This window comes from Harmonia axyridis, chromosome 1 (genome assembly GCF_914767665.1).
Source record: "Harmonia axyridis chromosome 1, icHarAxyr1.1, whole genome shotgun sequence".
Taxonomy (NCBI): Eukaryota; Metazoa; Arthropoda; class Insecta; order Coleoptera; family Coccinellidae; genus Harmonia; species Harmonia axyridis.
The window spans coordinates 33,837,970-33,865,744 of NC_059501.1; the positions used below are offsets into that span (position 1 = coordinate 33,837,970).

The 27,775-nt window shown below is 34.2% G+C and overlaps 1 protein-coding gene across 4 annotated transcripts in view; it reads left to right on the forward strand.

Moving 5' to 3' along the window:
* LOC123685058 overlaps positions 1 to 27,775 on the forward strand; it is a 456,594-nt gene that overhangs the window by 333,470 nt on the left and 95,349 nt on the right. For all 4 annotated transcript variants that reach the window (XM_045624640.1, XM_045624656.1, XM_045624650.1 and 1 more), the window contains exon 4: positions 14,201 to 14,362. In XM_045624640.1, the coding sequence (XP_045480596.1) occupies positions 14,201 to 14,362 (162 nt within the window). The remainder of the gene's footprint in view (positions 1 to 14,200; positions 14,363 to 27,775) is intronic.

Below are 27,775 nucleotides of genomic sequence, written 5' to 3' on the forward strand. Positions count from 1 at the left end.
GATATTTGGGGGCGGTACGGCAAAAATCTTATTGGACTAGGGGGATAGTACCTTCCCCTAAGGGTGTGGTCAAACCGAGACAGGGTAGTTCGAATCGAGAGAGAGCACAGTGCAAGTTAAGCCGAAGACGGGGACAGTTAAGATTAAACCGAAGACGGGTACAGACGGTACAGTTTAACTCAAATCAAAGACGAGACAAGTTCGGTCGGTCAACTTAAGACGTAAGACGAAAAGACGGTTCGCGGACTAGATCAAGACGAGTCGCGAACAAGTTAAAGACGAGACGACCGAAAACTTGAAGTACGACGAAGACGTTTCGAGTAATCAATTAAACGAGAGTTAAAGACGAAATTCAGTACCGTATAGTAGTAAGAAACTTGTTATTAGGACGTTATTGAGATCTTCTCAATACTGAGTTTTCACTGTATAATTGTGGCTTTGTAAATAGATGTGAATAATTCAAAGAGTTTCATTATTACAAATCCAACAAAGTCACGGAGAAAAAGACGAAAGGCCAGGTAATCGAATCATACCTCTAGACGATCGATTAACCAAGCCTACATACATAAATATCCACTATGTACTTACTTTCTCGCGACATCTTTCACGTCATATAAAATTGTCTAATGAAACAAAAGGATGGGTTTGATTCACTCAAAAGTTCACTTTTTAAGTCATTCAAATAAAAGCTTGTTCTAAAAAATGTTTTTTTATAAAATATTTATTGTTGCCGTAGATTATAATTATTATAATTAATTTGTATACTTTTCCTGAATTGTCTTACACACAGTATAGTTTTCAAAGTAGTTATTTATAATACAAGTGCAGAAGGCATTGATATTCTTCCACGAGTTCAAAATTCAAAAACGAGCCACGAAGTGGAGAGTTTTGAATGAACGAGTGGTAGAATGAGCCTTCTGTACGAGAATTATACATTATTTTCTCTAATTCATAGCATTTCCATTGAAATCAATGAAATATTTTCATAAATATATTGGTTGGCAGAACTGATTTCTTTAAGGCAAATTGATGAATTGACAGATAAAGCCGTGGCGGAAAGTTCGGAGTACCAACATAGAATAATAAAATATAACCAAGAAAACTATGCGTTTCTGATATATTCTCGCACGATTTTGTTCTACAAGATGTGGAAGAATGAACGGAATAACTACAGAATTAGAGAAAAATCATTTCCATTATTGTGGTTGAAACACATATTTTGTATATCACTGACAAATACCTACATGAAAGTATGTTTTGCATCTCTTTGAACTTTCAATTCTCGGATGGAAATCAGATATCAAATTTCAGTTGTTTATATTCAAAAGCCCATATCACGAAAAAAAATTCGTTTCGTATATATAAAACTATCCGTCTCAGGTGTTGTGAAACGAAATGCAAATATTTGTGCGAATTCTACAAGATACAGAATATACACACGAATCTGGCTCTTGTTCGGAAATCTCCACTTGCTCCGAAATATATTCGTCGTTTATTCAGACAATAGCTTGGGCAAAATCGATACTGCAAAGAAACAACAAGCAAGGAGAGAACGTCGGGGCGGCTTCGAGTTCTCCAGAATGGATAATATTATTGGAAAATAATTCCGGAAAATCTACTTTGTCGGAGCCGCTCGCGTTTAATGTTTATACGGAATAAAATCCGGCTTTACCCTCATGGCGGCCGACCTGGCCTTTAATGGCGGCGAAAACGAAAAGGGAAATAGGAGGGGATCTTCGAATCTACTAAATGCATATTGAATTGGCTTCGAACTCACGGTTCCGCCGCCTATTTCCTCTATTATCTGTCGATTCTTATTTCGGTATATAATTCGCTAGGATCATTTGAATTCCAGATATTCCTCCCAGGAGGATTGTAAACAGGGAAAAGCAATTGAATTCGAATATGCGAATACTTTATTGCTAACGAATATTTCTGTCTCCTACTGTGCAAAAACAGTCAATCAAGTATTATTTTTGATTATTTTTTCCTAAATTGAAAGTACAGTGCATCCGATTTTGGGTGAGACAGCCAGGTTTCTCGCTTGTTATTTAAGATAGAGCATTGCGGTTTTCACGTTCCTGTCCTACTTTTTCGTGAAACTCAAGTTTGTCTAATCAGATTGTGCATAACTGTTTCCGTTCAAAAGATACAGGGTGATTTTGGAAATTGATACTTTTCGGACCCCTTCTTTATCTCCGAAGTTATTAGGAATAATGCTGAGGTAAAAACTACGTCTGAATCAGAATTCTGCGTAGAATCCAGTGGCGTACTCAATTTTTTTTTTCGGGGTATGTTTTTGAAGATTCAACACAAACTTATGTTTTTTTTAATGGAACACCATGTGTATCATTACTTCGTTGAATTCGTTATTTTTTTCCCTTCAAAATGATGTATAACACTATGTAGGTAGGATGTTCAGAAATGTTAAAAAAACACTAAAACATCAAATAATGATGATTTTTTGTTAATGGGCAATGGATTTCCCATAGAAAAGAAGAATCAATAATGATAACAATAATTTATAGCGATGACAGCTAGATCAGATTGGTTTTTTCCCTCCAATGCCTACTTGATAAAACAATGCTCCCAAATGCATAGTAGCCATAATAAAAACAAGGATGTTTGTGTCATCGATGATCTACTACTTTTAAAAATCGAAAGTAATAATCCTCTTATTGAAACATAGAAAATTCATGGCCCATTTACAAAAAAATCATCATTATTTGACGTTTTAGTGTTTTTTTAACCTTTCTGAACATCCTACCTACATAGTGTCATATATCATTTTGAAGGGAAAAAAATAACGAATTCAACGAAGTAATGATATATAGGGTGTTCCATTGAAAAAAATATAAGTTTGTGTTGAATCTTCAAAACCATACCCCGAAAAAAAATATTGAGTACGCCACTGGATTCTACACAGAATTCTGATTCAGACGTACTTTTCAGCTCAGCAATATTTCTAATAATTTCGGAGATAAAGGATGGGTCCAAAAAGTATCAATCTCCAAAATCACCCTGTATCTTTTGAACGGAAACAGTTATGCAGAATCTGATTAGACCAACTTGAGTTTCACGAAAAAGTAGGACAGGAACGTGAAAACCGCAAGGCTCTATCTCAAATAACAAGCGAGAAACCTGGCTGTCTCACCCAAAATGGGATGCACTGTACAAACAAAATGAGAGATTCCTTGGATAATTGAAAAAAATGAACCTCCAAAGGCAGTGTTTTAGAGATACAGGGTGTTCGTTATAGTCCTACTTCTTGTGATTTTGATGATTTACGAGTTTTTGAATCATTGCTGCAGATCAGGAAAATAATCAGCAAAACTAATCATTCTTTCATTCATCTCAGGTGACAGACTGTATTGTATGTTAGTTTGGATTTTTCTGAGAATTTCGTGATAATTGTTTAAATCTTTTCTCGACCGGTAGACGATACGATAAAACAACTGCGAGAAACCAAAAATTTAAGTATTAGATTAACGTTTATGTTTACTTTATTTTACTTTTTTCTCAACTACCAAAGGTCAACTAGAAAAAAGGTCTGGAGAAAAAAGGCGGCTACTGTTCCACAAAAATATCACTCTGTAAATTTACAATCAAAATTGGTATATCACATGATGTACATGCTTAAATGGAATATAACAAGCCAATTGAAAAATCCCCGTTCTACGATAGTAAAACCAATTTTTTTGGCAAAATTCGATTTTATTATTCAACATAATTGCCTTCGAGGGCAATACAGCGATTATAGCGATCTTGCAACCTTTCGATACCATTTTTGTAGTACGATTTGTCTTTCGATTTGAAATAGGTCTCTGTTCCGGCGAATATTTCTTCATTGGCGCTAAATTTCTTTCCAGCGAGAATCCTTTTGAGGTCTGAAAACAGGAAAAAATCGCTTGAATGAAGAGAAGACACAAAGCATTATATTCACTAGCGGGAATCATGGAAATTCCTCATAAGTCTATCTGGGCCTGAAGTTTCAGGAGAAGAATCAATCATATCGCGAGGTTGTCAACAGGAATTTTCAGGATCAGAAGGATCCTGGAAGGAACCTGGTAGTGGCAAAACTAACCTATTACTCTGGTTTTAACAGTATTGCAACCTACGGTATAATAATCTGGGGTCACTCAACTGAACCCCAAAAAGTTTTTATAAAACAGAAAAGTTCCCTGAGAACTCTATTTGTCCTAAACAATAAACCAAGTTGCCGAGAACAATTCAAGAAGGAAGGAATATTAACGATACCGTCGTGTTTCATATTCAGTTGTTCGAAATGCGTGCACCAGAATGCAGCCAAATATGTCACCAGAGGAAGATACAATATCGTTGTACCATACAACTGAATAAAGAAGACACAGCTAGACCTCAACCAAAAAGCGATCAAATTATATAATGAATTGACGTTGGACATCAAGCGCTGCTGTTGTGCGCATATAACTTTTGACAAGTCATCTAATTCTTGATGGCATTTTGTAATACTGAAACTGTGAACTATGTTCATTTTATGATATTTTTTATTTAATTGCATATTATGTTTCAATAATACAATACAAAAAGTAAAGACCGAATCCATTATGATTTCTGGAAAATCATTTATACAAATATAGTGGAGAGCTCTGCGATCAACTATTCTTATGATTGTTAGAGTTCAAATCCTAAAAGCAATAATTTTCTCGCAAGTCCAACAACAAGAGCCGGGATAAAGAACGTTCAAACCTCGAAGTAGAAGTAGAAGTAATTTTCAATTTCATAATAGGAATTAATAGAAGTAATCCCATGTTCCATCAAAGTTCTAGTGGATAAAATTGCTAAACCGATGTTCGAATTTATGAGTTGAGTGAATGCGGAAAACTCTTCATTCGGCCCAGAACAAAAAGCGTCCTGCGCTAAATAGGTAATACTGTTATTCAGAAACCGAGTTTTGTGGAAACAGTTCTAAACTTCGACAATTCCCAAACAAACAACTAGGTACATATTGCATGATGGTCCTAATTAAGGACAGATGTTGTCCAATGAATTTCCGAAACCGCAAATTCGCATACTAAACGGTCGAACCTCTCGCTCTCTCAACTGTTTGTGAACTTCAATGTTGGATCAGGTTTAATCATCCGTTCTTTTGATAGGGGTTTTGCTACAGTGTCGCATCGTTGGAGAATATCGGAGACAAGATAATTTCATATCGATACCATATCGTTCTCTCATTAGAGTTGATTTTAGAAGCCAACTTTGATCTGAAATTGTGATATTAATTTGATTCGACTTATTTGATAGTTTTGGCCTCTACTTAATGAGAGTTCATGTTGGAATTACGAGCAGAAATAATATTTACTTTGTCTATTTTCATTTGCACTATTCATGGGCGATATCATGATTTTGAAATAACGTTGTGATTCGTTACTGTTATATTTTAATACCATTTTTTTTGCAACGTGACGTGATCACGGTTTCAAAATGATTTCTGATACGCCCAACTGAGGTTTTGATTTCGGGAATTGATGAAAATCGAAGAAATTTTGGTTTTTTTAAATTCGTATGAATTATATACATATGAATAATTGAGTTCAAAAGTTGTAGGACTGATACTTTAATGATAAACAAGTAAAAACATATATGGGAATATAACAAAACATTGAAATAAAAATAGTGAAAGTAAAAAATTGTTTTTACTCATAGCAAATTATACTCATTGATATACTTTTTTTACTCTCGACTGAAATTTTTGATTCAGATATAAATTTCATTTTGAGGTCCTAGGGTTAGACAGAACAGTGCATCCGGCCTGGATGCACTGTCCTATGGATGGATGCACATTGAAAACGACAAAATGGCGAATGCGCTGGTTTCGGAAAGCTTAATTTGAATTGTAACGTGTTTTTTCAACTGCATGAGAAGTTTCTATGGTTTGACAGTTATGAAAAGCCAACTGTGTTGATATTTCTGTTCAGTAAGGTTTGATAGTTCATCATGAATCGTTTTAGGCCCAAACAATGCTTCTTATACCTTAGAACCAAAGAAAATTCGAGAAGTATATGGGGAAACAAATATTTACGTGACGTGACAAATCAGATTTCAACTCAGCTAATTATTTTTTCTCTGAAATGTTAGGTTTTTTTTCATATTCAGCTCAAATGTTATTTCGTTCTGATATCGCAATTTAAACGAAATTTTGCAGAATGCTTGAAATTGTATGAAATATTGTTCGAGCAAAAATAATAATCAATCAAATGGTCATTATGAATTTCAATAGGATTGCATAACAAGAACCTCTCTTATTATAAACTAATCGATATTAATGACGTCAATATAACTCACATCTCATTTACAGGGTGTTTCCAAATTAGACGTGAATCTTGAAGAAGGTGTTCTTATCACTCATTTGTTGTCGATTCAGCCATATTTATTGATAACCGAAAATCAGCAGTTTTGATTTCTTGTGTTTTTTGTAAAAATTTCGCACCTCACATCATTTTTAATTTTTTTTTTACTTTGACCAAGTTTGATTCAAATTTCGGATTATTTTCATCAGAAAAGGATATGATATGTATGAAAAATATAAGATTTTTCTCTATTAGATGTTGAATAAAAATAAGTATGATTTGAAAGTTGATATATAAAGAAACGAATAGTAAATTTCCAATATAAATTTGCCTTAAACTTTCGAATTTCACAATTTATGTATGACAAAATTATTTTTAAAACTCCAAATTCCTTTTTTTTTCTGAAAACATTTAATATGCCCGCAATAATTTTGCTTCAGCAGATTTTGATTTGAAAGGGGAAAATAGCAAAGAAAGGAAAGGAATGAATTTGATATTTTTTTATTGTGATCAAACTCAAAATTTAAGTAAAAAATGTATACATGAATTTTGCTCGAAATGAGCTCCACCATTCCTTATACAAGCACGTGCCCTCTTTCTTATTTCTTCAGCAGGTACTATCCTCCTGAAACTTACTCTCAATCTTCTCGCTGCTTCGTCTCTTCTAACGATTTAAGATCCGGACTTCTCGCTGGTCACAAAAAGAATCCAAAATTATAATCAAATTTGATCAACTTAGAAATTTACGAAAAACGAAGTAATGGGAGGAATTTTTCAAAAATCACAAGCACTCAAATATCTTGGAACCTATTGATTTTTGAGCATCACTAAATATGGCTCAAACGACAACAAATGAGTCATACTAAGAGGTCTTTCTAGGTTCATGTCTAATATGGAAACACTCTGTATATCTTTATGTATATAGTGTTGTCCAGGAATGCAATAGGTGATATAATGAACGAGAATTCCTGACGCCAAATAAGTAATTCTTTTGAATTTTTTTCATGAAATTTTCCAATAATAAAACAAAACACACAGACCAGTTATTTTCCTCAGCAAAATAACTGCTTCAAATAGAAAAATTTCTCGAAATAAACAATGTGAATAAATAAACATTTCCTGAAGTTTGTAAAGGCAGACCTAGATAGATATGAAGCTTCAGAAACAGATGATCCAATCCATTATATTAAACCACTTTTCTATAAACACACCCAAATAATGCCCAGCTGTGCTGTTTTCATGAAAAGATGGATTAATAAGGATGCCATCTGGAAGAACCGCCTTCGAGAAAACGCTTCATCATAGTCGCTAGTGTCCGGTCCAAATTCCAAATTACGTCCATATATCATGTAACGCGTCTTTTGCACTTGTTCAATAGAAATGAGCGAATGGAAATGGAGAGAGTGGAATGGGCATGATTACAGATAGCCAGAAGTGAACTGAATTGATTCGAGGGCAGCTCTAAATTTCACGGAGTTGAAATCGAACAGAAAAAATTTTAATCAGTAATCTGCCAGTGAAATACGCTTGAAATACTTGTTTGAAGACAAGTATTAGGATTGTATGTAGCCTTGGTTAATCGATCGTCTAAAGGTATGATTCGATTACCTGGCCTTTCGTCTTTTTCTCCGTGACTTTGTTGGATTTGTAATAATTGAACTCTTTTGAATTATTTACATCTATTTACAAAGCCACAATTATACAGTACAAACTCAGTATTGAGAAGATCTAAATTACAAGTTTCTCACTACGGTACTGAATTTCGTCTTTAACTCGTTTGTTGATTAATCGAAACGTCTTCGTTTATCACGTCTTCGTCGTACTTCAAGTTTTCGGTCGTCTCGTCTTTGATTTGTTCGCGACTCGTCTTAATCTAGTCCGTGAACCGTCTTTACGTCGTACGTCTTGAGTTGACCGACCGAACTTGACTCGTCTTCGGCTTAAGTTAAACTGTACCGTCTGTACCCGTCTTCGGTTTAATTTGAACTGTGCTCTCTGCCGATTGGAACTACCCTCTCTCGAATATAGACCTCCCTTCTCTCGGTTTGACCACACCCTTAGGGGAAGGTACCATCCCCTAGTCCAATAAGGGCATTTGCCTTACCGGCCCCAAAGATCTTCGCGGATTCCTGGAAATCGAATATTCTAGAAGGACTAGAACCTGAGAAACAGATGTAACACATCTGGTACAACCGTCTTGTTCTAGAACTTTCCCAACCCCAGTAAATCTCTTAAGTTTTACAACCGACATGACACATTCTTCGACACCCCGAAGAATTACACATCCTTTTTACATTTTATGTACAATAACAATTCGTTCTCTGTAAATCAATTGAAACTGTCATGCCCTCCACACTAAAAGAAACTAATAGGTCTCCAAGCATCCGGTTGACCATCGCAATTATTTACAGGGAACAATAATTGGATCCTACATTTATTTCACTGAAAAGTAACCTGGTAGTGAGTTAGACTTGTTACAAAGGTAGAATGATGTATTATCGGTTTTTTTTTATATTTTTCATTATTAGAGCTGTGAAGAATCACTTCAATACAATTCGAATTTATTCATCACAATATATAATATACCATATTCTAAAATACATAAGTATTATTCGATCAGAAATGTATGACCTAAGCACAGCTTGTATTTCATACACTTCGACCAACAAAGATGAATACAAAGATATTCGCTACATTAAAAATTGATTAAATCCAAAATAACTGTCCTATAATTCATAAATAAGAAAATAAGCTCTCTAGAGGCTGCCAATATAAACTAACACATAATCTCGAATACAGAGTAAAATATTTCCAAGTGTTTTAAATGAGTACGAAACATACCACCCCACAGTGTAATACCATATCTTAGCACCGATCTAACCACAGCATCATAGACATAATAAAGCAATTCATCAGACATGACATGATGTTTCTCATCAATTGTAAAATACATAATGAAATTGCTTTAATCGTTTAGTCAAAAATACGACCTGTATGTCCCATCGTAAAAACCGATCAACAATGACTCCCAAATATTTTATAGAATTTCCCCTAGAAATGGTAGGACAACTACAATCGCAGATGTTAACGCATTTGAAGGAATGAATAGTCACTTTAGAAAAACCTGGTTGACCATTGACAGTCAATGAGAATGCGATGAATTTTGTTTTTGCCGAATTCAAACTCAATAAACTTCGTGTTAACCATACATTAATCAATCTCATGCCATTTTCAGTTGCTCTATAAGTTTCATCCCAAGTTTCTCTCTCAAACGTTACTATCGAATCATCTGCATATGAGATGACATTTATATTAGGGATGTTCATAATATCATCAATTAAGTCTAGAACTCAATTATGAACATAAATAGCGATAGTGACACGTTAAGACAACGATTTTGTCATCTATAGGGAAACTGCAAGCACGCAAAGAATTTAGGGATTCATTGCAGTCAATTATAAAAAAGACATCCTAGTTGTCTTCATTGTTGCTGACCTTGAAAACCTGGACTCAGCACTTATGATACCCAGCAGAAATTCCAATTCACTGATGCCTGTAAGTGCCACTTCAACAGAAACACTCCTATCACTATCACAAAAGAATATACAATGATCCCAAAAGCTTGTCCATTTATAATCTGATCCGTAAATAGTAAATACTGAAGCTCATCATTCCTTAATCTCCAAGCTGCACCAGTGTCCTAATATGTGCCTTCAAAGATTCTTTCTCTAAAATGAAATTTGATTGGCTAATAATTCTTGTGAAAGTGCCCATAAGCCACTAAATTATTAATTGAAAAACACATATGTGAAATCCGTGCACATACTGTGGTAACGTATAAGCTGTTTGCATAATAGCTTCTATCAAGGTGAGAGTTACAACATATATGAAGTTGTAATGCAAATGAAAATTCAGAAGGCAGTTCCAAAATTCGGAGATAGGTCGAATTTCGATGGCTAGGACAAATAATATGCAGGGTCTTTCCAAATTAGACGTGAACCTTGGATGATGCGTTAGTATAACTCATTTGCTGTCGTTAGAGCCATATTGAGTGATAACCAAAACTCAACCGTTTACGAGATATTTGAGTTCTTGTGACTATTAGAAGATTTCTCACCTTGCTCCATTTAGTCGATTTTGCTACGTTGACCAAATCTAATTATAATTTTGGATTATAGACCGTTAGAATAGACGGAGCAGAGAGAAGATTGGAAACAAATTTCAGGTGGAAAGTAACAACTGATGAATTGAACCACGTGCTTCTATAAGGAATGGTGGAGGTCATTTCAAACATAATTTATGAATACATTTTCTACTGAAATTTTTAGTTTAATTGCAATAAAAATTATTTAATTTATTACTTTTTTTTCTTTGCTTCTTTCTTCTTTCAAATCAAAATCTACTGAAAAAAAAATATTGCCTATACTCTAACGAAAACTTTTTCAGGGAATGAAGAGAGAATTTAGCAAGTCTTTAAAATAATTTTGTCAAGCATAATTCGCGGAATTCGAAAGTTGCACGCTAATTTATATTAGAAAGTTACTATTCTTTTCTTCATATATCAAATTTCAAATCATACAATTTCTTATTTAACATCTAATACAGCATATTTTTGCGATTTTCACACATATCATATCTTTTTCTGATGAAAACATTCCAAAATTAAAATCAAACTTGGTAAATGTAGAAAAAACTGACGAAAAATGTAGTAAGGTGGGAAATTTTAAAAAAAACGCAAGAACTCAAATATTTCGGAAACTGTTGATTTTCGGTTATCAATAAATATGGCTCAATCAATCTTCTCAAACACCTCCTTCAAGGTTCACGTCTTATTTGGAAACACCCTATATGTTTAGAGAGTTAAGTCGAGTGTACTGGTAATAACATATTTGAAGCGTGTTCAGAGAAATGAAAAAAAAAATTTCGTTATCAAATCAGTTGAAATCGAGATTAATGGTGTGATCGCTGAGCTGATTTCGATTGCGAACATGTTTACCGGATATTTTGGTTACATAGAAAAACGAGAGCACATATCTCATGCCTATACATCCACCCTCAAAAAGAAGGCCAAAAAACTGTAAGGTATTCCATACATCAATTACTGTTTCAATTGAAATCGACTTGATTGAGATATTTGAACCCGTTAAGTGGAGTATAATTCGTAACTGATGGAAAACTAATAAACTACTAAAACTGTAATACTTAAGCATTAATTAAGCAGTAAAATAGTACTACGTAGGTACTTCGTTCTACTAAAGTATGTACCTAGTATTTAAAATGTCTAAATCATCTAATGAATAAAATCATCAATAGTGAACAGTCTTCCGAAACTTTCAAGATTGCTTCTATTGAATCCATGAAGATAATGCTTTGAAAATTCATACATCGTGTTGTGATGCTCGTAAAATCAAAGCAGTACATTAACATTTTGTTTAATAAAATAAATTTCGCGAATAGATGAGAAAACGAAGTCAGGGGTAGAATGAAACACTTGAATCGTTATTCAAATAAACAACCTAGATTATTCTCAGATATTATTCAACTCCACAAGACGCCATTTGAAGAATCATTCCATACAACCATAAAAAAATATGAGCTTTATGGCTTATGCGAATCTAAACCATTGAGTGCCTTCAGATGAATTATTTCTCTGAATTACTTCAGTTTCAAGTATTTCGACACTTTCGTATATTCTCTCTTGTAAAAGAAATAATCTCTCCGGAGATATAGCTCAATGTCTTCAAATTGAAATATATATGCATATAAAAAGCAGCACGATATGACTGACACTCTCTTTGGAGTTTCCCCAGACGCACAATGTATCAATCACTTATTCTGGAACTGAATACAATACATTAATGGAACTCCCTTATGTTCTGAATATTTCATTTCCACTTCTCACTTCCATTCCCAACATTCTCACGGAAAGAGATGAATTGCTCGTATGAAAAAGCGAACTGAAAATACCTCATACTTGCATATTCGACATGATTTCCTTCCATGCGGGGAAAAAATTTTCAAAAATTATGTATAGATAAACAAGACTCGAATTTATTAAAATTCTGCCAGTCCATAAAGTATAGAAAAATTACATAGGCGTACAACTTCCGCCGTTCCTTTTTAAATTCGAGGCTTCATTTATGATTCAAAGTATTGTCCATCGCTGGCCACTACTGTCTCTCATCTTTTGGGCATCGTACGAATCCCGCGTTGAATAAACTGCTAATTTTTCGAATAGATCCAATTTTTTACTTTTTCATAAGACCGGAAGTGCTGGTCAACCATTGATTGAAACAAATGATAGTCCGAGGGAGCAATATCTGTAGAATACGGCGAGTGCATTTCTACGTTTCCAAGTATGTCTTGGCCACTTTCGCAACATGGGGTTGCGCATTGTTATGCTGTAAAATCACTTTATCATGTCTCTAGTAGTATTGCGGCCGTTTATCTTTCAATTCTCAATTCAAACACATTAATTTTGTTCGATAACGATCGCTTGTGATTGTTTCAGTCGGTTTTAACAACTTATAATACAGTACGCTGAGCTGGTCCCCCCAAATACTGAGCATGACCTTGGAACCATGAATATTCGGTTTGGCCGTCGACGCGAAAGCATGGACGGGATATCCGCATGATTTTCTGCGCTTGAGATTACCGTAATGAATTTTCCGTCTTCAGTCACAATGCAATGCAGAAATTCCTTCCGTTTTTGCCTTGCAAGCAGCTGTTAACAAGCAAAAAAACGCCGTTTAATATCTCTCAGCTTCAACTCGTAAGGCTCCCAATTTCCTGTTTCTGAATCATTCCCATGACTTTCGACATTTAAAGGTCTTGTTGCGTCACTCCTAATGATCCTGCCTATTCTTGTTGTGTTTAACACGATTCTTGATTAACTAATTCCTCCAATTCTGCATTTTCTTCTCTTTTCCACCACCAGCTGGACTTCGAAGTCAAAATCACCGTTATTGAAGCGTTGAAACCACTCTTGGTGGGTTCTTTCACTAATAACGGCCTCACCATAGGTATTTGAGAGCATTCGATGAGCCTCAGCCGCAGATTTATTCATATTGAAGCAGATAATTAAAATCACCCGCAAATGGCGAGAATTCGGCTTGTAATCCGACATGTTCAATCAAGAATAACTTTATGATGCAGACACAAATTGACTAATATTTCGATGGCGTTATGTTTACAAATACCTGAGCTTATTGTATGACATCTACAATCTATTTATTTCGACTTCCACTTACCGCTACAGCCATGCAAAACAGTGGAAGCAGAGTTATACACCTAATATGTCGAAAGAGATATTTTATAGACCGGAGACCAGGACAGAATGAGATGTTCTCCTGAAATAGTCTCAAACAATAAACTTCGACTCAATAAAGACGAATGTATAACATAACCTTTGAATTTAACAATGTGAATATCTGTGAACACAGTTTATTCTGAAGTACATAGAGTTAACTCTTTATTCTGGAGCGAATTTTTCTTATGGTTGAAACAATTTAGTGTGCAGGTTTCCGGGGGTGGCAGAGCTCATTATGAAAATTTAAAATGTCTATATATTTACATCTAGTCCGAATCGAAAAAAAGGTGAAGGAAAAAAGTGATCCTTTTGACCTCAACAATCTACTTTAAACATATATGTACAAGTCAAAGACTACCCTGTATATTACTGCATTTCAAGGTTTATTATCCAGGAAGAAGTTAAAAGACGTTGAAGGAAATATAAAGCTAATGTTATCTTCTCTAAGTTCGTCCGCTACTCCGTGTAACGATATGCAAATAATGAACAATTTCTCTTGGAACAATGTTTCTCCAACCCTGTTGCATGCTTCAAACCAATCTCACGGGGCCTTTTCTTGCAGGTGGCGGCAGTGGTGAAGCAGTTACGGCCACCTTCGACTTATTCGACTCGTCGAGTGGTCCTGACCTCACGCTATCCCCGCAGACGTTCACAAACTCCACAGAGACCTTCATCAACGACAACTCGGATAGCTTAGGGGGAGTCCCACAGGATCAGGATGCAGGTTGGTAGACTGATTTCAGATCTAACTGGCACTTGCCTTTGGGGATTTGAGAGGCTGGTGTAGGTTTTTTTTGTATGGCTTCGGGCAATGGATTTGATGGATCTTTGAAGGTGTATAAGCTTTGAATAGCTATTGGTCAAGAAGTTTAGCGCTGCACATTTTTTTGCACGGTTGGGCCAGGAAAAAATCGGCTGTCATTTCGCTCCTTGGGGTGTATTTTTAGAATTTCGAAACGAGAGTGGTTTTAGATGATTGGGGTTGATTAATAATTCGGGATACCGTCAATTGGGATACCTCGATACATTTTTGAAATTCAATTTCTTGTAGTTTTCGAATGGATAGATCTAAGAAGTTAACATACCCATCAAAAGTTCAGTCTCGATGTCTAGTTCATATGTAAAGTCAAAATGCCATAATGTTATAAATTTAAGTTTAGGTTGTTGTATCAAGTCACTCCCTGGGTGATTTGATACACGTATTTATTTTTTGATGAATATCACTTCACAAGCTTCAAGGTGTGACTCGTTAAACAAAAATGTTTTTTTTTTAAAGTTTGAATTTGACAAAAAAATAGAATTAAGGTTCATGGAAAATTAACCTTTATTTCAAATGCGACACTGCGGCGCGACAGCGTTTGATGTTTTCGGCCATTCTCAATGTTGATCTCTGGCCATTTCGGGCTTAAATACCCTTGCATCCAGTTTTCTCCTTGAAGACTCCTATCTTTCGTCCTTGTCTGTGTAGTTAAGTTTTCACTATTTTTCTGACGTCATAGAGAAGCCACATTCACTAGTTTATCAGTGAGATCTCTCTACAGAGAGCACCATTTGTACCCCATACTTCTTTTGATTTTTCCCTTTTAGACAGCGATGGATTTTCATTTTGTCAATACTGTAATGTTCACCGGCTCCCCGTAAACTCAAATTCTCGTTTCCATAACATCTTCCAACGCCTTATTCAAATTTTCTACCGAATACGATGCATATCTGCGTGACCCAGGACACTTGTATTTTCTTGGCATTCAACATCTGTATCAAGTCACCTCATCTTGGAACCAAATATTTTATTATATTTGCAAAATTATTAATTTTCATTTTTTTACTTTGAATTTCTGTAATATGGCTAACTGATGTATAAGCTAACTTACCACCAAATTTCAAGAACTTAAACAACCTTAGCCACAAATCAAAGTTTACGGACCACCAGACGTTGTTTTGTTTTGATTTAATCTGGTACTGAAACAGGCGTTTAGGCTTTGTGGTGCCAAAAATAATAGACAACACTCTCATATGTTCGCTTGCGACAATCGAGAACAAATGCTAACAAGGATAGCTCTATATTTTAGACATATCAAGAAAGGGCAATGCCTCAAATCGTATCAAAATACCCCGGCGTATCAAGTCACCCTAATGGTACACTAGATTATGAGCAGGCGAAATGTACTAGCGACTCGAAATTTTCAAAGAAGTTTCAGAGTTCATTACCTCGTTTGGGTTCATTTATGGTCGAAATCTGTTCTATGATTTCATAGTTATGCGCACGTGAAATGTCGTATCTATAATGGAATAATTATAAATTATAATTGAATGAATACCAAATTAGAAATCAGATTCATAATAGTCAAGTAAAAAGTGACATAAACTTTCGTGAGAATCGTTTTATGGATACATTTTTTTTTCTTGAAAAATTTCAATATATCAGATTCAATTAGTCGAATTTCATCGATGGAAGATTTATTCAAAAATACAGATATAACGGGTGTTTTTTTTCGAGGTATATAACTTTAAGTTGGCATTACTGTTCAAGATGGCGACCGATTTAACAGCTGTCAAGTGATTTATTCTCAGTTTGGTTTGGCAATTCATCATGAATAGACTCACGCCTGAACAACGCTTGCAAATAGTGCAATTTTATTTCGAAAATAATGGTTCTGTGCGGAACACGTATCGCGCACTACGTCCAGTTTATTTTGTTAAGCGATGAAGCGCACTTCTGGTTGAATGGCTACGTCAACAAACAAAATTGCCGCATTTGGAGTGAAGCTTATCCTCAAGTGTATGCCGAAACACCATTACATCCAGAAAAACTGACTGTTTGGTGCGCTTTATGGGATGGTGGAATCATTGGTCCGTACTTCTTCAAAAACGATGATGGCCAGAACGTTACAGTCAATGGTTATCGGTATAGAGCCATGATTACTAACTTTTGCATTCCTGAATTGAACAACCATGATGTCCAGGAGCTGTGGTTCCAACAATACGGCGCAACATGTCACACAGCTCGTACCACAAACGATCCATTGAAAGACACGTTTGGTGACCGCCTAATTTCACGTTTTGGACCTGTGAATTGGCCTCCAAGATCTTGTGATTTAACACCGCTAGACTACTTTCTATGGGGCTATGTAAAGTCATTGGTCTATGCGGATAAGCCACAAACCCTTGTCCATTTGGAAGACAACATTCGCCTTGTTATTGCCGAAATACGGCCACAAATGTTGGAAAAAGTCATCGAAAATTGGACGTCCAGATTGAACTACATCCGAGCCAGCCGTGGCGGTCATATGCCAGAAATCATATTTGAAATATAATGCCACAAGATTATCTTGCGGATAAATAAAATTCATGTCAATCGAATAATCCACCCTTTACATCACACGGAAAAAAGAATCAATTTCTTTTATCTGAGAGTCCCCTCATCCACAGAATATCTTCTAAAGAAGATATAGAATTTTATGGATTGACTGAGAGAAAGGTTAAAGAAATGCTATCAGCTATTATAGAATAATGTAATGTAATGCATAGATATACAGGGTTTCCCAATAAGAGGTTCCATTTTGAATAGCCCGCGATCTGGACATCTCTCACTTTTGAGGCTGTCATCTTCATTTTGCAAATACGCCATTACTAAAAATGGACAGATCAGCAAAGCATTGGAATTGTTGAATTTCTCTTGAAAAAAGGGGAAAATTCGCAAAATTTGAGCTGTGGAGACAAGTTAATGATGTACAGAATCGATACCTTGTGCGTCACTCAAGAAAAACTGAAAATTTTGCTGCTGTAACACCCAGGTTTACCATTTTTTCATCGATCTTGACATTTATGCAATCCACAAATGACATTTCAAAGACGGCGCTATGTGCCGCTATGTCATACAAGCAACGAAACAATCGCAATTTTGCAAGAAGTTTCCTGATCGTTTTATTTCTCGAAGAGGTATTCACAATTTATCACCGATATTACATGTTTTAACACTTTCAAATTTTTTTTTTTAGGCTCACGTGATAGATATGATCTATGCCAATGCTCCACGATCGATTCAAGACCTTAAAGATGTAATTCCTGAAGTTATTATTACTATTCGTGTTATTATTATCATTCATGAAGTTGTGTTGGTTTTGTATTGTAGGATAATCATAAAACAAGTCTAGTTGATTAGAAAAACGTCAATTCAATTCATAGTTATTTCAATTACGCACAGGTGATACTTTGTAACCTCTATAACTCATTATTTTTATGTTGGTCAATAAACATTACATTACATACCTACAGACGCATTGTGCCGTTTTCCATCGTTAATGGCGTACCTTTCTCTCAATAATGAAATTAGCTGATTCTGATTTATCTTAAAGTATACTCCTTTTTGTATTATTAAATTGAAATCCTAGATTACCCTTCCCAAAATTTAGGGAATTTCTTTGAGGTGGGATGATATTGGAAATCGATTTCATTCGAAATGAGAAAATTAGAATGCGCCCTCCTTTCATGATTTGGCCCCATGTATAATGAATTTTCAAACATCCATTCATTATTTTCATATACTTTCTCGTTTTGTAATGAAAATTGAGTGATAATTTACAGTATTTAGGAAGAATCATGTTATTTTATGTTTTTATGTCATATCATAACTTTGACTTCAAAGTGTTCAGATAATTGAAGAGTATATCGATCAAAGATCAGCATTTGTAATTAGAAATAATGAAAAAACTAACGAACGCGCAAGAGCTCTTGATTTCACGCCAATACTTTTTGTAAGTCTTATACTATACTAAACATATATTTCTGTTCACCTGCTTCAAACAGATATAACTGGGTTATTCATGCCAAAATATAACACCCCATAAAATCGTGAGAAATTTATTATTCCATGAATTGTTGATGTGTGTAATAAATCGAAGGGATTTGAATGTGTGATATATTTTTGGCATTTCTCTTTTTCTACACAAATCACTGATACGCGAATGAGAATTTATAAACCATGAATAAAATATAATACAGAATAAAGCTCTAACGATAACCGACCGTAGACAAATATCAACACCGACCGGTGGAAGGAACAGCAATATTAATGAAATGTATGACATCGTGATGATGGAAGAGAATGTACGCAGATTTCTACTTTTCTAGTGACCACAGGGAAAACAGCTGAGAGTTTTAGCTTTTTGGAAATGTGTAGCATTAGCCATATAGTCTTGGTGATAGTGCTGGATTTCAATTATGTCTTCTTGTCATAGGGTTGACATTGTTGGTTAGTTATGCGATACTGGTTGGCTTTAAAAAAAAACGAAACCAATCTATCCTTATTCGCTTCCGACTTCTTTCCCTCTTTATCTAGATTTCTTCTAGGCCTATATCTACAGAGTGAATCTTTTACTTGTACATATATTCAACCGAAGATTCATGCGGTCAAAAGAAACACTTTATGCCTTTACTATTTTTTCCGATTAAACTTTTTTTATCACTTAGGTAGTATAGTGGGCATTTTGGAGTTGACCGAACTTTGTTGGAATTTTATGTTGGGAAAAGATTCATCACATAAAAAAACAATTTTCAGAAAATCATTTTCTTCGATTCCATTCCATTTTCGAGATATAATCAAAAATAACATCTTTTGATGGATTTCCAACAGCCTGTATCTTTTCAACAAAGGCGAATCGGAAAAAGGGTAAAGGAAAGAAGTGTTCCCTTTGACCTCAGAAATCATCGGTTGAAATATATGTATATGTCAAAGACACACCCTGTATATGAACTTTCGGTTAGATATTCGTTCATTAGTTGGGTATATTATTCTATTCTTTGTACTTTCTCTAGTTATCTAGTCATCATTTCATTTATTCCAGAGAATATCTGAACTGGGAAACTCCGAAATTAATAATAACGAGTCTCCAATAAGAATGGCACAATTTAAAATGATTATGATGACAACAATTTGTATTTGTTCTTTGACATTTCTAATAATACTTGTCAAATTTTTTTATCAATATCAGTGCTCATTCGTGAATACTCAAAAAAATTTAAAAAAAATTAATTGACAACATTATTCAGTTAATCGACTCACCTTTCATCGCATTGTATACAAAGGACCAAGAAAGAGCCTAATGGAAAATTCTTTTTTTTTCTAAATTTTTCGTATGTTGTAAAATATGACCTCCTGAACAAGAGTCTATGGATGAATCTCAATCATATGGCTAGTTATCAAGATACCGGGTGAAGAAAATGGAAAATGACATTTCTTCTAAGAATGAAACACTTTTGCGCGACAAATATTGCTCACCCATAAAGTAATAATTTTGAAATGGTTTTTAATAAAAATTATTGTTACATACAGGGTGAATCAAACATCATTCAAATAAATTTCGTTCATTTCATAATTCACCCTCTTATTGAAAAAGTCGTCCATGTAATTTTGCACTTTTATCATTACTCTCAGTTCGAGTACACTTTCGAGTATTGGCTTTCCTATGACCAGTTTTTGACTGTTATTATAAAAGTTGTCAAAAACTCCGAAATTCTGTATTTCGAAAACTAGTCATGGGATTGAGTTGGACCCACAGAATTTCTTGTTCAGGAGGTTATATTTTACAACATATGAAAAATTCAGAAATATTTACTGGTGACAATCTTTAAATATGATTCCCCAAGAAAATTTAAATGAAATGAAAAAGCAAATATATTATAATAAATTGCCTTTGTCAAAGAAAAGAAAATACAAATCAAGAGGCGAAGTTTAGTATAGCTACTTTTACTCAACCTCTATAAAAAAAAACAAAAATTTGTAATAACAAAATAAAATACAATTCTTGAAAATAATACGATAAACTGAACACAAAATTATATTCTGTTGAAAACATAAGGAAAAAAAAAGGTAAACATATTACATATGCAAACTAATTCACCCTGCAACTGCAACAGTAATTTTTTTAAATTCCGTTTTCAAAACATCTCTGAATGTGTTTTGTAACTTATAATTTCCAGTTAATGGTTTTCCAAGAATCAATATGAAAATACCTGTTCGCTAATGAGAGAATGACATCCTATCAATTTCTGTCATCATTGAAATAATTCTTGTTCCTCTTCTAATTCATGGTCTAAGCTAAGCTAAAAATTATCTTTTTTATGTATAAAATCGCATTCCAACTCAATCCATGGAGAACCCAATGAAAATCGTACAGGTGTATAACACAAGAGTATGCTAAGCTCAAGATACGAGTCAAAATTAGAATCCGAATGGAACATTTCCACTTTCTCGTCAGTCATTCAACTCCGAATTTCACAAGACACAAAGTCATATAGAATTTCTGTGGTAGTAAACTAATATCTGAATATCTATCTATTTTTATCCATCATTGTGAGTGAAGAATAGTGAATTTCCAAGAAGATACTATGCAAACCGCTGTTCTATTCTATTTTGATCTATCATTTCTAATAATAGAATAAAATAAAGTGAGGCTGATGCACAATCAATATACCGGGTGGTCCACCATAGACTCGGATCTCATGTTAACGGTGTAACTAGAGATATGTTGAAAAACTTTTTTGCGATGCATATAGGGAAGTCAGAAACACAATTCAAAAATATTTTTATATACAGGGTGTTCGAAAGGAATGAATCTAGCATAATGCATAATGAAAATGAATTCAAAATGGAATGGCAAACTCAAATAATGTATCTTCATATCACTATATGCCTTGAAGCACCTTTCACGAGAAAAATTGGAAATATGGATTTTTTTTTAAATGAAATCTATCCAAACATGTTTGAATGTTTGAATATTAATCTGTATAATCCAGAATTGAAATTTTCTTCTCTGTATAGAAGCAGCCCATATGTCTACCAGAAAAATATTGTATGGTATATCCAAAGTCACTTGGAGGAATCCTGAATATTTCGATTATAGAAGGGCCAGTTGGAGCCAGTGAATTTATTGCCCAGCAATACTTTCAAATGAACCCCGGTATTTAGCGGATCGCGGAATCCACTTCTAGGGGACATCTGGCAAAGTGTTTTTATGAACTATAGTTCAAGTGACTTTGGATATACTATACCAGAAGCGTAACTGGTTTATTCATTAATTACTTATTAAGAAAACCCATATTCCAATTTTCCCCCATTTTCTCGTAAATAGTGCTTGTAATGTATAAAGTAACCTGAAAAAAAAAACATCATTTGTACTTGACTTGTATATGTTTATAAATAATTTTAAATTGGGCTTCGGATTACCTTTTACACATGATGAAAAAATATTTTTGAAATATATTTACTCGTTTGATACATATGATATCGGCGTCTGTGGTGGGCTACCTTGTATATTAGATCAATTGTATCCTTGTATCTTCCTGATAATCGGAACAGTTCAGTTATATCTTTTCTCTAATTCTGTGGTTATTCCGTTCTTCCACATCTTGTAGAACAAAATCGTGCGAGAATATATCAGAAACGCACAGTTTTCATGGTTATATTTTATTATTCTATGTTGGCACTCCGAACTTTCCGCTACGGCTTTATCTGTCAATTCATCAATTTGCCTCAAAGAAATCAGCTCTGCCAACCAACATTTTTCAATGCAAAAATCACTAAATTATATTTATGGAAATATTTCATTAATTTCAATGAAAATGCAATGAATTAGAGAAAATAATGTATAATACTCGTACAGAAGGCTCATTCTACCACTCGTTCATTCCAAAACTCGCCACTTCGTGGCTCGTTTTTGAATTTTGAACTCGTGGAAGAATATCAATGCCTTCTGCACTTGTATTATAATAGTTATTTATAATACAAGTGCAGAAGGCATTGATATTCTTCCACGAGTTCAAAATTCAAAAACGAGCCACGAAGTGGCGAGTTTTGGAATGAACGAGTGGTAGAATGAGCCTTCTGTACGAGTATTATACATTATTTTCTCTAATTCATTGCATTTTCATTGAAATTAATGAAATATTTCCATAAATATAATTTCTCTATTTCAGTATCGTAATGAGTTCATTACAGTACTAAAAAACAGTGCTGTAATGAACTCATTACAGCATCGTTTTCAGATATATTTTTTGTTTTGTGGTTGTCTATGCTGACTTCCAATCCTATCAAACTTCAACAAACGTCAATAATTGTCAATATAATATAATTTGGGGATATAGAGAAATGATTCGCTACATATTCGCAAATTCTCATAATTCTGGTAGTGTTCAATCGATTTCGTCAGACATAATTCACGAATTTAATGTGTAATTGTAAATTATGTCTAAATTCGAAACATACAATTCATATTCAAATTCTGTAATCTGTCAATTTTCGTAACAGTCACACCAACTGCCAAGATACAATACAAAAGTCACTAGGATATATAATCTGAATTTTTCATTGAATTTCGACAATATTTCGCAAAACTTTACTGAAATAGAGAAAATATCGTCTAATACTCGTTGCAGAAGGCAATTCCAACACTCATGCGTTCCAAAACTCGCTCCTTCGTCGCTCGTTTTCGAATTTCGCATTCGTGTTGGAATAGGAGCCCATTCTGCAACTTGTTTTAGAATATACTATTAGTGATTTTTGCATTGAAAAATGTTGGTTGGCAGAACTGATTTCTTTAAGGCAAATTGATGAATTGACAGATAAAGCCGTGGCGGAAAGCTCGGAGTGCCAACATAGAATAATAAAATATAACCATGAAAACTGTGCGTTTCTGATATATTCTCGCACGATTTTGTTCTACAAGATGTGGAAGAATGAACGGAATAACCACAGAATTAGAGAAATAACTATTACAGGTGAAATGTAATTCGAATTGATTTTTACGAATATAACCGGTATATACGTTTTCGTGAATTTTTGTTAGCGTTTCGGATTTTTCTATTTGGGTTCTTTAAAATGTGCTAAATTTGTATTCACACTATCATCTTGAAGTATCAACAAGATGAAATATTGACATAATGAAAACTCTACACTGAAATGTAGTTTAAAAGTTATTAAATTTTGTAATATAAAATATTTCTTGAATCTATAAATGTATACGTCTATGTATGTAATAGTTATATTTGCAGTATATACAGGGTGATTCACCGCGATGGCCTATTAGACGTTTATGGAAAACTAATCATAATTTTGTGCTGAAGATCTATATGTTGAGGTTTGAGACAAAGATGCTCTCCCAAAAATATTTTCAGATTTTTACAACTCCCGGTTATACCGGACATACACTACTATTTCCTAGTTTCAAATTGCACACCCAGAATATAATTGCATCGTTAGATAGCTTTTTTGATAACAATTCCATCAATATGCCATACTTTCGATAAACACTCAACGGTTCATGAGTTAATGGGATTCTTATGAAAAAACTGGTGGCGGAGACGACTCATATATTTTTTAATATTTCTGCAAAAAAGTATTTTTCGGAAAAACCCTTTCACATTTTCAATTATGCAAATACGTAGTATTCTAAGACTGTTGGCGGTTTGGATCAAAAATGTACATCAGAAGATCATGAAGTTGGACAATTTATCAAAACTCAAGGTTTTCAAATTAGAACCTATATTTTTATCATCAGTCAATTCTACGTATAAAAAGAGGTGAGTTACTCGAATATTCCTCAACTCCAACATTCCCTATACCGAAAATTAATACTTTGAGAGTTACTATGGAAGAACTTTGAATGAGGAAAAATCTCAATTTTTAAATGTGTCGGATAGTCTGTGACTTTTCCGAAAAACGCATAAAGAAACTGAAATTCGATGTTTCGAAAAATAAATTCGTCATTTCTTGAATTGTTATCAATTATTATAATGGATTTTGAAAATGGATTTTAAAAATTATATTCAAGAAGAATCTAACTTTTCCGACTGAGCGGATATATACCTTGTCGGGTGTGTTTGATCCTAGACAATTATATACTCAGAAGATTCTACATCGTGTGTTCATGAACAAAATTGAAATCAAATTTCCGGAACATGAACACAATACGCGAAATAGGGAAAGAAATTATAGGACAGACAGGAGTCAGAAGAGAATAGGACAAATAAGTTTCATATATCTGGCGCCAAGGTTATATAAACGTTTACCTGATGATCTGAGAATTGTTGACAAAACAAGGACCTTCAAGATAAAACTTAAAATGTGGATCACTGAAAACAAAGATTTGATAAAAACAATAATAAATTAGTTATGATAAATGATATAACAAAGATCTTATAAAAATTAATTAAGTTGATCAATTAATTAATTAGTTGAGAAATAATAAAATTGAAAAAGGGAACTTACCAGAGGAAAATAAAAATGAAAAATTTTTAAAACTCCCCGATTGGGACTAAAACACGATGACGACACTATTCAAGAATCTGAAACCGATCGAAGAAAGAACTTGAAACGACAGATAAAAAATGGTTACACATGTTGGCAGGATTCTGATTATAGCAGACAGCACAAGAAAAACAAATATTTAATTTATGTAAATAATAATTGCTCATGTAAATTAGAATGAGTTTTGAGTTCGAATGAATGTAGGCACCACGCACAGGTAATGTTTTTAGCAATAAGATATTACCTCTGTGGTAATCATGTTTATTAATGTAACTGTATTGAATCATGAATAAACTTTATTATTATTATTATTATTATTCGTAATTGAAGATTTAATTGGTTTATGGATTCCTCAGTATTCCCAACGAACGATTAATTACAATTCATGAAGTGTCAAATTTAGATATCGAAATATTGAATGTTCGAATTTCCAAGAAAAAAGTATCTTTATCCATAAGTTCTCAAGGAACTCCTGTAAATTGCACACCAAGTTACGATTCAACTAATTCTCAAACTTATTGAAACCGTAATTGGATCATTGGACTAACAGCTTCAATCGAATGGGTTTTGTAGTAATTAATAAAATACATTCAACTCCCATTCAGCAGGAAGAATGTCTTCTATTCAAAATTCAAATAGAACCTTAAATCTCGGCACCTTTCCTTATACTGATTTACCGAATTATCAAAGTGGTTAGGACGTAAATCTTATGAAGTGAAAATTTAATTTCGCTCATGGGTAAATCGATGGGTGAAAAGCTCTAATCTTATAACCTTAATTTCTGTTGAGCCAAATGTCATCAATTCCACCTCAGAACCTAATACACGGTTAATCATTCAACGAAAATATTGTTCCGCTAAACCTTGTGTGAATAGAACAGCTTGTAATCGGAGTAGGGAAGTTTAATATCGCTGAAATTAACCAGTTCCTTTTCCGGACAAAGTTGGAATGGGTAAAATTTGTTGAGTCATTAATTTTGCTAATAACGATGTTCGAAGAATACTCCCTAACAATGTTTATAGCAGACAGTTTCCGGAAGAACATGAAATATAAGATTCGCGCATCGAGAACCATGCTGTACACCTAGATATTAATTGCCTTATTGATATTGCCAATAAACTTTGAGCAAAATATTTCATGAAACGTAATGTATGTGGAATTTTGAATAAAAAAAACTTTGACTCTATAGTTCTACCTAATCAACCTGCATTATAACGGGCCAATTGAAAAGTACCCGGTCTACCATAGTGAAACATATTTTTTTGGCAAAATTCGATTTTATTATTCAACATAGTTGCCCTCGAGGGCGATACAGCGAGTAAAGCGATCTTCCAACTTTTCGATTCCATTTTTGTAATACGATTTGTCATTCGTTTCAAAATAGTTTCGCTCAGTTTCGGCGATTACTTCTTCATTGGAGTTAAATTTCTTTCCAGCGAGCATTCTTTTTAGATCTGAGAACAGAAAAAAGTCGCTGGGGGCCAGATCTTGCGAATACGGAGGATGCAGAAGCAATTCGTAACCAATTTCATGGAATTTTGCCATTGTTTTGTGACATGGCGCATTGTCTTCATGAAACAGCTCCTTTTTTTAATGGTGCCGTTTTTTCAACGATTTCACCTTTTAAACGATCAAATAACGCTATATAATAATCGCTATTTACGGTCTGGCCCTTTTGGAGGTAATCAATGCATTTTATACCTTGCGCATCATAGAAGACTGCTGCATAACCTTGCCAGCTGACTGTTGTGTTTTTCCTCGCTTTGGATTCGGTTCATCGTGTGCAGTCCACTCAGCTGACTGTCGATTGGACTCCGGAGTGAAATGATGGAACCACGTTTTTCATCCATTGTCACATATCGATGCAAAAATTCAGGTTTATTGCACTTAAAAAACATCAAACACTGCTTGCAATCATTAACACGTTGTTACTTTTGATCGATTGTGAGCTCGCGCGGCACCCATTCTACACACAGCTTTCTCATGAGGCACTGCCTCATTTGTCTCATAGAACAAGCCATCATTGAACTGGAGTAATGTTAACATGGTGAGAAATCCATTATTTCCATAATTCTCGTCTTTTTAGACGATTTCTCCAATATTTTCGGCACTTCAAAGCAGTGAATTCCATTCGCAATGTTAATTCGATGGCCAGATCATTCATTCGATATTTTTATTCATTGTTTAAAATCCAAACATACCTGACAAAATAGGACACATCAAATAAACAAACTGACTAACAGATGAGGATCAAACTCGCAAGAGTTATGACAACAATTTTGTCATTCATATATTTCGAGAATACGAAATATTCCTTTCATATAAAGACAAATATCAAATAGATATCGATAATGTTCCTAATAGAAAAACATTTACACAAATCTGGGGAATCTTCTGAGAAATGTGGCGTCAAGATATTGACGGACGTTTATTTCAAAGTGAGAAGGGCTATCTTGTTGATGCCAAATATGGTGATGGAATACATCTTGTCATCATTTAAACATTGCTTTTTTTGTGGGGTCATTTGAAATCAAAGGTTTATTATAATAGGTTATAAAATTCGGAGAAGTTACCACAAAGAAAGACGCTTTTCCCTTTTTCAATGGGATTGTATTGGTAACTTTTAAACCATAAGAGTTAGAAGGTCGGTCAAATAGAGAAAAAGTTGCATGCATAGAAGCATTATCAAGCAGTTCAAAAAAACCGAGATTATCAGGACCGGTTATTGAGATATCATAAGAAAAGTAAATTCTGTCATTTTGATTTTTTTTTCCCCACTTTATTTCAAATATTATCAAAAATGTTACAGGAATTTTTTATTTCTATACCCGAAGA